Raw genomic sequence first — 14,438 nt, 5'->3', positions numbered from 1 at the left:
TTTCTTTCTGCTTCATTTTTCTTTTTGCTTTGTCTAGCTTTCTTAATGCTGAAGCTTTGTTATTTCAAAGGAAAAGCCATATTCTTTCTCAGTTGTTACACACCTCAATTTATTGGGTTTGGTTTTCTAAAATTTGGATTCCAGTTTATTGTTTTAGAACAATACATAAAATCATACATTTATAAATATATATATTATATCCTGTATACAAACATTGGTTTTCCTCTAGAATGGGAGGGCAGACCTTTGCACTACATCCTTGGTTGGTTTAGGCATGGCCTTGCTCTTAGTTGATTCTCTGAGCTGCTTCCTACCAGAATCTAAAAAAATATTTTTACAATCTTGTATCAAATTTTAATTAATTTTGTTTGCAAATATATTTCTAAGAAAAAAATATTTGGTATTTTCCCCTCTAAGCTCACTACTACCTTTATAAAATATATGGCTTTTCATGTTCCACTCTATTTTAGTGTTTTTCAATAGGCAGTGAAAAGAAGGACAACTTCCCCCTTTAACAGTTTTTTTTAATATAAGCACAGAAACCAGCTTGTGCACTTTCTATAGAATTCCAATGCATATCACGGTAATGTAAGTGCAGTGATTTTAAAAAAAGCAGTCATGATTGATTGACATCTGTATATGAAAACATAATATATGATTATCATACAATACCCATTACAGAATATACAATCATCAAAACTGCAGATATATAAATACATTTTTAGCAACATCAAAGCAACAGTTTTATCTCATACACAGCGTATGCATACAGAGTTATTAGACTAAAATTTTCATCTTGTTTTTTCCTCAAAAGCTTGCTGAAAAACAGGAACATACCATATTTGTAAATGGACTGCTTGACAGTGCTGTTAAGAAATTAAAGTGAACAAAGTTTTAAAAAAGTATATGCAATTCAGTTGGTATAAAACAAAAAAGCCCTCCCCATTTTCCAATGTCACAGTTGTTTTCCTATGAGAGGGAGGCATAGGCATGAGTGGCAGTTCTGCAGAGTCCGATCATACGAGGGTTTCCGGGAGGGCATCGGGGTTATCGGCTGATAAAAGCTCCCAAATTTGCCACCTCTCCCTTTGCCAATCATGCCAGTCCGCCTCTGAAACATTTTTACTGTTCTGACTGTGAGGTGCTGTGGAATAGATGTGACCCGCTGGGGTGTGCGGGGCCGGCCGCTCCTGCCTGGAGGAGGCCTGGTCAGGGGCTTTGGCTGGCGGTCCTCCAGCTGCTCTGGTCCCTGAACTTTTTTCTTGGCGTTGAAGTCTCCACAAAGAGTGCAACGTTGAAGAAACGCTCGATCGCTGTGACAACGCAGAGCTTGTTTTTGCTGGGCCTGGGTAGGGGGGTGGTGGCCTCTCTTTTCTGTAGGAGGGCTTGGCTGTGGTTTGTGAACAACCCGTGTTTGAGTCGTGCTCACTGAGGTCCTCCATACTGCTTAAAGTCAAGTGCCGCTCTGACTTTGAGTGTGACAGGTCTGAACTCCTACTGCCGACTTCGATTTGTGGGTTACTGCACACCCGAGACACCGCGGGATGGAGCTGACACTCAGGAATGGCAGCAGTCGTCTGGCTCCTTCGCATGACCTGCCTGCCGTTGTCCAATTCGGATGAGCTGCCCTGCCACCGAGGAGAATACATGGCGAGGTTCCCCTGGGAAAGAGAGCACTGTCCGGGTCGCAGCAAGCTGCTTTCGTAAATGTTCCCGTAAGAACCTGGGGGCCAGAGTCAGAAAGACAACATCAGTCTGCGTAATCCTTTGCGTGGCATTTAATAAGTTACTGCTTTTCCCCTGCATCACTATGTCGAAGAGGGATGGGGACTTTTATCATCAGGCTATGCGACTGAAGGTGGAACAGCCTCACCGCTGGCTGAACCTGGGGACACAGAGCAGCAGCCCTACATCTGTCTGAACCATGTCTAATATATTACCCCGGGACTCATACTTTGCTCCGACATAAGGCCTTGCAGCACTTAACATCCTTCACATGCTTAAAAAGCAGGGGGGTGTTTTAGTCTTGCAGTTCCTCTGTGAGGTGGGTGCAGATGGGAGAAAAACAAAGGCAGGACGGGTCAGGGACTTGCCGGGACCACGCCAGCCAGCGGCAGGGGCAGCACCCCGGGGGGCCCACCCCCAGGGCAGGAGGGGTCAGGGCCTGGCCGGGCCCACGCCAGCCAGCGGCAGGGTCAGCACCCAGGGTTGCCAACCTCACAGCCTGTGCTTGTGCCACCGCAGCAGCCGCGCTCAAATCCCCACCGGGTGTCCACCTTCCAATGACTTTTAGAAGAATATAAAACTATTTTTTGAAGCAATTTTGAAACGACTTTTTAAATTATCTCGTGATGGTTTGAAATGTCGCTGCATTTGCATAACAACCACTGCGCTTCTCTGTATTTTATTAAACAGTCACCTTTTAAAAGTCCAACTCTGGACAATGTGAATTCTCCTACTGGTTTCACTGTGATTTCTCAAAACCAAGAAATTGTTTATGTCTTTGCTAGATTTGGGCTTAAAACTTGAGAAATAACTGACCTGTCATTGCTGGATCTTTGCAGCCACTTTTCAGCGTTGAATGCCAGGTGCCCCAGATATCAAAATGATCTTCCGAAACATCTAAATAGCAGTAAGAGCAGGAAGAAGATGACAAATCGATCCTCTTAAAGCCATTACTTAGAAACATACAAACAGAATGGTAAAACCTTACCTAAGGTATCAGACTTGTTAACATACACGAGCAACTGACTTACCGTGCACCTAACACAAACAGCTCATATGTATCTCTTCATAGTTACTTGCTGTTTCAGGCCAGATCCTGTAACGGATTCAGTAAGCTCTGTATGGGCAGGACGCCTGAGTTTGCTGAGAGAGTGGAATTTCCCTTAAGTCCTCTGCCTTACTGAAGTCAGTTGGAGAATTTGCACGAGAACAGGAGGATTCGGTCAACAGAAGGTAGTTCATGTGCTTTTTACAGAAAGAATGGCAAAGCTCCCTCAGGCAGCCCCAGCCCCAGGGGTCACTGTAAGGCATGCTCTATCAACCTGCAGCATCGCTTGGGTCTTACACAGAAGTGCTGTCACAGAGTAGAGATTGAATGAAATGAGCGCATCAGGCATTGTGCTGGATTGTAACTGTTTCATGCCTTCTTCTGATTCCACCTGGCAGTAAAGGAATTTCCTAATTTGTCATGGTCCAGTATCGTTGTGATGCATATTGAAGTCCAAAAGATGGCTAATATGATAAAACTTAATGTAATTTCCTGTTCATAACTTACTAGAAATCTGACCAAATTTTGAAACCTATTCAGAGATTTAGATGCTGAATACAGAAGATAAATGCCCATTGGCATTTATAAAGCATATAATTGAGATAATAGTCTAAGTCCCATTAATTCCAAAGGGAATTAAATGCCTAACCACCATTTCAGTACCTCTGAAATGAAATGGTTTTAAGAATACCACCAAACAGTTATTTGCATCCCTAAGCATTGAAAGTTCTTAAAGTTTGGCTGACTAAATATGCATTTCATGAATGTAAATTATTTTTTTTTCTATTTTTAAATGAAAAGCATCTTGAAGTGCTGGTGAGCTATCAGGTTAAACCACAGTTCTTTACAGAAGAAATCATTCAAGTGTGCACTCCGTAGATAGCTATGGAAATTATGGATCCCTGCACTAGTATTGCTAGGTGTGTAATTGGTAGCAGATGTACAGCTGTGCAGCTCAGCTGTGTTCTCCAGTGAGAGGGTGTTGAGGTCATCCTTTTCAATGGGAGACAATTTGTAGCTTGACGTCTTAAAGTCTCAGATTTTTCTGAAGTCTGGACCATAACCTTACAGTCCTACAGAGCAAGACTAGAAATCAGTCTTTGCCATGCTGTCACAGACAGGTTGAAAAGGAGGACATACATAGTTCTATTTTGCTAAATAATAGCTCCAAGTTTTGAGAAATGCCATACAAGAGCATCCCTGACAGCTGGCTGAGCTAACGAGGAGGACTGAGCACAGACCCTTCGGGCTCAACACAAAAAAAGGATGTATGTCAGTCATTTCTTGTAAGGTTATTTATTTACACTATTGCTCCTCAAATCCTAGTAGCTGATAATACAAAAATGACACTTTTCAATTACTTCAGAAACCCCCATCAGTCACTGGAGGAGGAGGAACACAAGCAGGATGTACTCTACCTTTTCCAGCCTGTGATGCAGAAGAATTCTCCTTTGTCTTAGGCTGCAAATGTCCAACCAGCGTGTACTGTTCAGGTACCTTGTACAGCTTATCTGGGCTGCGGGCAACTTCTTCTTGCATTGCCATCAGCGAGCGCTCAGACAGTACCGGGGAGTTGTTGTCGTAAGGGGAGACATCTCCGCTTGAAGCTTTGTTGGAGTCTGTGGAAGAATGTCTTCCTCCTGCGGAGTAGGAACCTTCTGACCGCAGCATCTCAGGGCTCCTGAGAAATTTTGATAAACAATCTACTGTTACTGAAAAATGCTTTATGTTCACAGCTACGGGTGCAGTTTGACATCGTACAAATAAAATCAAATACAGGAGTATGATCACAGCTGCTGAAATGAAAACACTTCAGAAGCAGTACAGAGGTGAATTTTCCATGAGTAGAACTTTTGCCATGAAGTGGCCAGCAGAGGCCACTAAAAATCAAAAGATGTCGCTGTCAAGAAAGAAAACAACAAAAACCACACAACCGTACACTTCACCACAGGAAATTAAACAGTGAATCAATTCTTTATGTTACCTTGACAATTTAGCTTGTTGCAACAGTATATGGGCATGATAGGGAAGATTAGTTTGATGCTAAGCAGTATGCTAAAATCACTTCTTCCATTCTGAAGTACTACACAATCAGAGAAATCAAAACCTTAGCTCGCCCCCTTACGCTGTGAGAAGGATCCTCTTCTAGAGACATCAAAGGTAAATAAATATCCTACAGAGGACAAGCAGATGTATCTACTGTACTTCTCATGGGGGCAGCAAACAACTGGCTCTGCTGATAACTTCTACAACTTCTTTTACCCTTTGACCTTTACATCACCAACAGCATGGCCGGTTATTAATTTTGACAAAAAAAGGCAAAAGGCAAACAGAACTCCCACCAAAGTACAGCCAAGGCTCAGACAGACAATTCTCATTTTTGAAATGTTGGGAATGTTGAGGGAGATTTCTTGAGCTGTCGCAGTTTACTGCACAGACAGAAGGCAGTCTGTGAGTCACTGAACCTCCCAAAGAATATGTAGGAATACTCTGTAAACAAACATAACTTTTTTCCTATCGGTCCTCCCTAATTTGTATTTCTATTACTCATTTTTCATTTCTCTGCACCTTGATCGTTGTTTCTTAGATGCTTGTCTTTTGCTTTTCTTGAGTCAAACACTTCTCTTAGTGACCTCATGTTAATACCTGCTCTAACTGAATGGGATACAAGAGGCTTATTATTGTAAATGTGTACTGAAAATGGTCAGCCCTTTGACTCAGAGTCAAATCCAAAAAGAGCTTGAACTGAGTGAGCAGCCAAAGCACATTACTTGTTATGGAACAATAACCCTCTTCCCAGACAAACGAAATAAATCTGAAGAAAGAAAATAAAGAAAACATACAGTGGTAAGACAGGCTAGCCCCAGCACACTAAATATTAATACAGAAATAATGACAAAACTTAATACCACTTTCAAGCTGCTGGTTTTTTTCCTGGCCGATTTACATATTGCATGTCCCAAAACAAAATATATACATTCGACATCTTGATTATTATGTTATTCAATATTCCATTTTTTTTTCCAGTATAAAAGCAACCATAAAGTGTTGGGAATCAATTAACTAAGTTTACTCCTTGGTAATTCCCAGCAAGAAATCCATCACTGAACTGATCCTGAGCTTTAACTGGGGCCAACGCGAAAAAACAGAGCTGCCGTTTGGCAAAGTAGCGCTGTCTCAGGCTTCCCAGTGTGGTGGGTATGGTAATGTTGGAGAGTCATTAAAAAAAAAAAAAGTAAATCATGCCTCAATTCCCATCTCAACTTCTCATCTGAAGATCAGTCCAACGTAAATTAATCTATAAACAGCCACACACTGAAGAATTGCTGTCTTTTAACTATGTACAATTCTATCACAAATCTTTTTTCTCTTTTTTTGTCTCTTGCTCCCTTCTTTCTGCCCTCCTAAGTTCTAAAAAAGCTTGTTCAGTGAGTGTGAGTTAAGACAAGATTTAAGCAATGTCTTGGGAATTTTAGAAGAACCAGAAAGACCTGAGAGAAAAGGGGAGAAATGTTGGTATCTGCAGGTTTCCTACAACCAAATGTCTTTCTCTTCAGCTTTCTAGACTGAACGTCATCTAAACCTCACCCTGCTAGCATACAGACATACTTAGCACTAACGGTGACACCAATAAGGCTTATCGCATGTAAATCTTTGCAGGATCAAAACCTAACTATATTGCACAGGCCAAAGAGAGAGGTATACTCCACTTAGCCATGGCAAGGTAACACAAGGAATAGGGGAAAGGGAAATGGAATGAAAGAATGTGGGAACATAAACTTGAGCTTTGTGAAACACTGATTTCATGTCTTACCTTGAATGATCTGTTATAGTCTATATCTTCTCAAGACAGAGCTCCTGATAAAAATTTACTTGAATGGAAACTGTCAAGTCTTTGGAAAGATCCAAATGTTCAAGTTTCTAAACTCATTTACAGTTTCTACTAGTAAGCCCATGCAATATACATATATAATATCACTTTCAAATTTGTTTAGAAAAAAGTTTTAAAAATCAAAGAAAATGCCTGTGGACTCTGCCAATCTTACTACAAGAAACCATCAAAGTGGATTGAATACTTTTATAAGTTGGAAATCGATCTCATACTTTTGCAGCTTTACCATGCTCTTCATGAACAAAATAAAACACAAATTGCAAAAAACTTTGACTTGCATCTTTCCAAATAAAGAATGAATTCTCACATATTCCTTAAAACAAAACATTTGCATCTGTTTGCTTTATGGTTTGAGTTCAGTAGCAAATGGATATTTACTAAAATTCAAAATTCATCTTCCCCTGGATAGCTGTGTGATTCTCTACCCACACACTGGGGAAAAACTAAATTGGGAGGCAAATGTAAATACTGCACAAGACACCCACTCGCCTATATGCAGTCTATGAATAAGGGCAGATTATGGTCTCCACAAAGAGTAATAGAAGACTATGTACTATCAAATGTGAGAAATGGGAAGGCAAGTGAAGTATTTTCTAGTGGTTATGAACTATGTTAAGGAAAAGATTTTAAAAGTGGTTACGTATAAACTGAAAGATTTGAAAGCTGCAGAAGGAACCTATGCCCCATGTGTTCAAAAATACTATTTCAGATTCCAAAACAAAAATCAACTATGCTATGAAGGAGTCTTGGGCTTTCCTTTTTAACTGGCATCCTTCTGAATTGATGTTATCCACCAAAGTCTACTTGCATGGGTGAACTGGAAAAATGTTAATACTTCTACTGGGGATATTCCTAGTTCTCTACTGCCATCAAGGTCATCAAAACAGGAAATCCCTTTCTGTTTTTGGCAGAAATCCTTTTCTGTTATACCTTAAAGCTTCTGAGTGGGAAAACAATTATAAGAGGTACATCATACAGAGTGTGATGGCTTGGCAGCATGCAGTAGTAATTTCCCCACATATTTGAGCAACACAGGTGGCACCAATGAAACAGATTATTACGGGATTATGATGTGGTTGCCACTGTAACAGGGTAGAGGACTCAATGACTTAGGGAGCCTCTGCAACTTTGAAAACTGCATTTACGCACACTGTAAGGCCTATTGTATGGCTTCATCTTTGTGCCACAGGTTAGAATGGATTAAAACCCATCATCACCATCCAAAAACATTCTAAAATTCTGTAACTTTGAAACTCATTTACTCTAACAGGACTACTAGCCATGATAAACAATAAATCATCATAAGAAACAGATTTTATTTTTTGTATTAGTTTAAAGATGCTTCATCTTACAGCTGGAAACCCCAAATTCCATTGTCATCAAGCCAACATACAAAAAAGTTGGGAAGTGATCCACAAAAGCACACTTCATAATTGCTGCCAGTGGTAATTAGTGCTTTACCATGAACGACTCCCATAAACTCCCTGACACACCATTCACAATGCTCAGCTCTTAAGAGAACTGAAAGATGAGGAACATCTGATTTGTCCACCTCTGGAGAGGAAAAGAGATTGTGTTTTCTCTGTTAGATCAGAGCCAAGAAAGCATTTGTAATGACATCAAAAGCAGAGATGTGAGGGCAATTGCAGAAGCAGGACCATCAGAGCAATTAATATGACATTAAAGTCTTGAAGTTGATTCCATACTCTATGCTATGCAGCCAACTAGCTTTTCTGATGAAGATTGTCTCAAGAATAGGTAAAGTTTTCTGTTCCACAGATCCAAATTTGGATCTTGAGTATTTGACCAGGCAACTTCCAAGAGTAGTAAGGATGTATTTTGGAGGCTCATTTTTATCAAGTCAAGACAAACATCTCCTTGTTGTCTGCTGCCTCACATTTCTTACAGGAAAAATAACCAACAAATATGTAGCTTCAAAATTGAGATTATGTTCTGAGATAGATTAATCTCTTAAGAGCATCACACTCCTAGCAATAACACTAAGCAACATTCCCTCTAATTGCCTGGAATATCTTAACCAAGAAGTTGCAATCACAGTGAAAACATATCTCATTAACATTAAGAACAAATCACTTACATGATAGCAGAGAAGAAGAAAAATGACAGATAGTAAGTTTTTCCTATCTCAGTGATTACTTCATCGCCCATTACTGAAAATACAATAAACTGGTACTAGTGTAGCTATATGTTCCTATTTGTTCCTATTTGGTTTCGTAACCTTTTCTTATAAAACCCCTTTTGTCAGTTGTGACCAGCTTTGCACAAAAGATCCATTTTCTCCTGTAGGTGTGCATGCTGGCTGAAAAGTAAGGAAGCTCAAGGAAAGGTCAATTAACTTAAAGGAAACACGATCTAACAATAATCTGTTACATCCACAATGATTTGCGACAAATTTATGCTCAATTGGTATGTGTAGCCACACGTGAGATACAATTTTATGTCTTTATATTATATAGACGGTGAAATCCAGCATGAAGGTTTTTATTAGCTTGAGTTAGAAATAATATGATCATCCCAAACTGAGAGCTTAAAGAAAGAAGTCTGTGCAGACTTTACCACATGTCATGTGATTTGCAGCGTCTCTCCTAATTGTGGTCTTGGCTCCTGGCAAATGTGAAACAAGTGTAAAAGACAGCTAACGTACCTCTAATTATCCTGCATTTATTGTGTTCTAAATATACACATGGTTCCTTGTCAGTCAGACATAAACTAACTGAAATTATTTCATGTCTGTGGTACACTAAGAAAACACACAGAGACAATTACCACAAATCAGATGATCTGTGATAATTTGCTACTGCGTGTTATGTGTTCATGTGGTTAAGTCAACAAACTAATAAAATCCTTTACAACACATGATATATTCTTCACATATTTTTGTTTTTAATTTTTATAATTAAAGAAAGCTTTTTCCTCCATGTGTTAATTATACTCTTTTATACCTCTTCCTTTAAAGCCAGGCACACTATTACATTATTTCCAACTATACAATGTTCAGAGGGAGAGAGAAAAAATCATAGCTAACTGACTGTACAAATTCAATTTTAATTATATTCTGAATGCACTAGGCACTTTCAACACACATAGGAAGACAAAGTCCAATCTGTCCCAGAGAGTTTACAGTCTAGGAAACCTCTTAAAAATTACTTAAAGCAAGCTTGTCAAATTTTGTCATTTTTGGGTCTGACATATTGGGATTCACTAGAATAAAGGCAATGTGTCCCATGAGAAAGCCAGGAATCCGAATGTACAAACTCATAGCGTTAAGGCACACAGGTGTAGGCATATATACACCATACACAAAGTTGGAATATGTTATGTATTGTAACTGCAACAGTGACTGGTGTGATTTTTTTCTCTTCAGATCTTTCACAAAGCATACAATTAAATAATATCCAAAGAGTCTCCATAAACCTGCTGTTGCGGCAGTTGACTTGTTTACAATGTCCTATGTGTATATAATAGGAAAAGAACAACAAACTGGTCAAACGGCTAGCCGTGATTGTGTTAAGGCACTCTAGGGTGTGTTTCAAGGATAGTGTAATACACGCCTCCTATTACTGAAGACTACAACAAACCCAAGACATGAACCAGCAGATCACTAGAATACATCCTGTCAGATAATAGTGCACTGAATATTTTTATGTACATGTCATTCTGTTCTCTGCAGCAGAACACAATCTTTCCTCTGAATCAGGAAACAAGATTTGTCTTTAGAAAACACTGTACAAGAGTCACAATTTCTTTGGCAGAGTCTGTGTAATGGGGAGGATACTTCACTGTAGACAGTGCAGAAGAGCTGTGGAAAACTAGAACCTTTTGAACACTTCCAGTGGGAGATAGAAATTCCCAGCAGAAACAGGGATGATGAAAAACCAGATTACTCACGATGACTGGGAAGCTTTCCTCCTCAACAAATAGTCCACAACATCTGGGTCGGTCTCTAATAGGCTAATAAGCACTTCATTCTGTAGGTCAGGGGAAACCTGAAGACAACAAAAAAACACTTAGTTGGAGATTAATATCCTTTCATATACATTAATTTTGGTTCTATGCTTAATCTAAAAGACCAAGTACAAATACATTTACAGAGAGTATATAAAATAAAGATTCAGAAGCTTCCACTTAAAAGAGAAATTTCATGTAACAACAGGTGAAGCAGGACTAAAGATCACTTTGTACAATGTCAAATGCTGATTACTGTTGAATAATCCATTGGTATCCAGTTGGGCATTACATCTGATAACAACAGTGGGATTACTCATCTATCGCAATCTCAAAAGCTCCCGTTTAAGGTCCTCACATTCAAAGACTGGGGGACATTTACAAATTTCCATTCCAAGTGATGTACTTCTCTCCTTTTAGAAACAATGTGAAATGTAATTACACAGGAAGGAGAATGTTTTCTTCATATATTCTGTAGCATTTACTTATTTATGTCCTTCTCATGGAAATTTCATGGTAACTCTATCTGTGACGTTCTTCAATTGCTTCATTTCAGTGAGAGCTGCCAAAGGTCAACATTTTTCTAAATGAAGCCTTATAAACATTTAATGTTCAGGTATCCATATGGCCAAATCCTGGGATCTAGAAGCATTTAAATTCCTGCTTATGCTCAATCAGAACTTGAGTAATTAGAGTTCATCTGTCCATAACTCAGATTTACAAGTGGGTCCTGCTGGATCTCCAGCCACTCTGGACTTCGGGTAGTAGCAACAGGCTCAGCCAGAATCTGTGTTATCTTCTTTGGAGTTTGGCCTTCTGATTTGCTAACTCTCTCTAGTGCACTTTATACGAAGATGAACCTTCAAAACACTTGATAGCTTCATATAGCAACATCTCCTGGGCAGGTAGCAAGAATGGCACTCCAAAACCTGCCCAAGTAAACTTCGTGCTTCCAACTGCATTTTACATGAGTCTTATCAATCCTTAAGTGAGTTTGTCTACATCACAGTGGAACATTCAACTCAACCTTCAAAGCACTGAAACAGATGAAACCATCTGAGAAACTTAACTAACAGCCCAGGTTCACTCATGACGGATGGAGCTGGAGGCAAGACAATCTCAGCAAGGGGTCATCAACTGTGCAATATGCTTCTGGATGCAATTTGTCAGAGCCTGAATCTCTTGACCTTCAGGTCACACTGCATGGGCCATTTGTTCTCCCTGACATTTCCTGGGAAATAGGAATAGAATTACTAATAGATTCCTCAGGGGAATACCTCAGTTTGGGAGGTATTTAGGGAGTCAAGTTACAGAAAAGGCATATTTCTTTAAAAAAGGAAATAATTTGAAAATAAATGAAGATACGCATCCTTTAATTCAAATTGGTCCAAAATCTCTACGAAAAACTTGTGTGACCACATATTCCTTCTTTAAAAATTGTATTTAGCCTCTAAGCTGGAAAAATACCTTACTGATGGTCATTGATATACCAGTCTTTAAAAAAATTATCTTCTCTTTATTTTTGGAAACCTGGTGTGCTGTAACTTCTCTGTTTAGACAGCCTTTCTATACAGTAGAATAAACTCCAAATAAAGTTTGAGGGTAAACCAAAATCCATGTCTTTCTGTATGTAACTTACTATTCAGCTTTATATCAAGTTGATAAACTTGTAAGAATCTACTGAGAGGACTTCATCAGAAAAATAAAAATGTATTTTCCGTTATTTAAAAAAAAAAAAATCAGTCTTTCATTCCATAAAAATGAATCTGAAAAAGTTCCAACAGGAAGTTCAGTTCCAACTGAAAGCATCTGCGAAACCCAAAATTAACAGTTCTATTGAGTTATAGGACTTTTATCTGAGTGAATGAGGGCATATTAATCTATAATCCTTCAACTGGATTTGTACTGACGGTCTCCTTGTTAGCTATCTACTGGGTTTTGGGTTTCCTCCTGTGCAGCAATTTACTTCAGTTTAGTTAACTAACTTGCAAGTGTAGAAATGATATGCATGTAATTACAAACTTACACTTATAGAGAACTACTATATTGGTATTTCAGGAAGATGTTACAAAGCTGCAATAACTATTATTGAATTAATTGTTTAACTGGCAGTTGTGGCTGAGTAGATGGATGAGAACTTGAAATTCAGGGGCAGAAGCGAAGCCAAGGCACTGCTGAAATAACAGCTGTTGCAGCTGTTGAGCACATACTGGGATGCATCAGAGGGCTCTGGGGTTGTCAGGACTCCAGCAGAGTAAGAAATATTCTGAGATTTTGGGGCTGGGTGCTACATAAGAGTCACAGCTATTGAGACACAGAAGGGTAGAAGGAACACTGAAGTGTCTCCTTTGTGCTGTCCCTCACTACTGGTATGGCACAGAGAGGCAGCGTGTGACTGCCTCTGCAGCGGGGAGGCCACAGTAGCCTCTAACAGTAAAAATAAGAAATTTCAGACACTATGTAGTGCTTCTTTGCAGCAGGGCTGGATTTGGGTGCTAGGAAATGAAAATGCGTGACCAAGCTGCTCTTCTCCATCCTCCATGCCAAGTCAAAGCCAATGAGACAAAGTGTGGTTGAGTTGTGCCTCCCCGTATTCAGCTGCTGGGCATAGTCCAGGGATTGGCAAAGAACAGTCCTTTGTCCATTCTTGTAAAATATTTTAATGCATCCCTAAGACTCACTGAAATGGATAAGAATTGGATATGAAGGGCCTTAACATCAATGAAGCAAGGTCAGAATCCATCTTCTATATGAAATCCACAGGTTTGCATATTACTGATGTCGATGATAATTGCTTAATAAAAACAGTCCCCAGTATCCTGGGTTGTTCTGACAAAAAGAACCTTTCTGACCACCAATATGTCAGAATCATTCTGATATTGTGGTCTGGGTGCCACAACACATCCTGGTTTCCGAGGTTTTGTTTCACAAATGTTGTTCCAGTTTCAATGCTGAAGCCAATCAGAGTTTTATAAACTCCCCATACACAAAAGTAACAGGAAAAAAAAAAAAACCAAACACAAAAACACCTTAGCAGCAATACGCTGTATGTTATAGCTGTAGCTGAATGCTCGAGTCCAGATGTTTTTCTTTTTGTAAGTAGCATAAATGTCAAGTATAAACAGCAGTTCTGGTTTGGCCCCAATCCTATGGGTTTGGAAAATGAATTGCTGCTGCCTGATTTCAAATGATCAGAGTTTATTACAATTACATGTACAAGTCTTTTCCTTTCAATGCATCTATTATCAAATGATGCACTGGGCTAATTATCTTCAGAATACAGAGTATCTCCGTGCTGGCGATGAAAACATGAAAAAGACGAAAGTAAACCCTGGTAGAAGCTTTATAAAACACTAACTGAGCAATCTGACACAATCCTACAGATCAAGTATCATGTGTGAATTTACACATTACTCCAGAAAGCAGGCAGAACTTGCCATGTTGTTTGTTAAACACCCAGAGATGCTCAGCTGTTAGACATTTCTATAAATTTCACATCAACGTATTTCAGCTTTCAGGAGAGCATCTGAGATAGGTTTGTCTTTCTCTCACACGCAGCTAGCCTCTCATTTTGAAATCTGATTCTAATCTCCCTCCACAATCTGAAAAGCTACTCTGGAAAACAAAAGAAAACTCCTTTTTTTCTCCCACACTTCGTTTAGCCTTCAAATGAAAATGCAAGCACTGAAGAGATTAAAGGAATAAAGCCGTCACAATTAAAAGAGACCATATGTAGGTTAGTCTAACCCTAAGCCCCACCCTTTCCACACTGAAAGTCGGAATGTGTGCCTAATGTACTGAGATGTG

The 14,438-nt window shown here is 39.3% G+C and overlaps 1 protein-coding gene across 1 annotated transcript in view; it reads right to left on the bottom strand.

Annotated features, from left to right (window-relative positions):
- Positions 1-1,016: 1,016 nt before the first annotated feature.
- ARHGAP6 (Rho GTPase activating protein 6) overlaps positions 1,017-14,438 on the bottom strand; it is a 121,666-nt gene continuing 108,244 nt past the window's right edge. Inside the window, exons 10-13 of the mRNA XM_009577328.1 lie at positions 10,575-10,672; positions 4,192-4,454; positions 2,542-2,622; positions 1,017-1,723 (exon numbers count right to left, since the gene is read on the bottom strand). Coding sequence (XP_009575623.1) covers positions 1,017-1,723; positions 2,542-2,622; positions 4,192-4,454; positions 10,575-10,672 — 1,149 coding nt within the window. The remainder of the gene's footprint in view (positions 1,724-2,541; positions 2,623-4,191; positions 4,455-10,574; positions 10,673-14,438) is intronic.

This window comes from Fulmarus glacialis, unplaced genomic scaffold, assembly GCF_000690835.1.
Source record: "Fulmarus glacialis isolate BGI_N327 unplaced genomic scaffold, ASM69083v1 scaffold2185, whole genome shotgun sequence".
In the NCBI taxonomy this organism is placed as follows: Eukaryota; Metazoa; Chordata; class Aves; order Procellariiformes; family Procellariidae; genus Fulmarus; species Fulmarus glacialis.
This window is presented reverse-complemented; position numbering and strand designations above follow the sequence as displayed.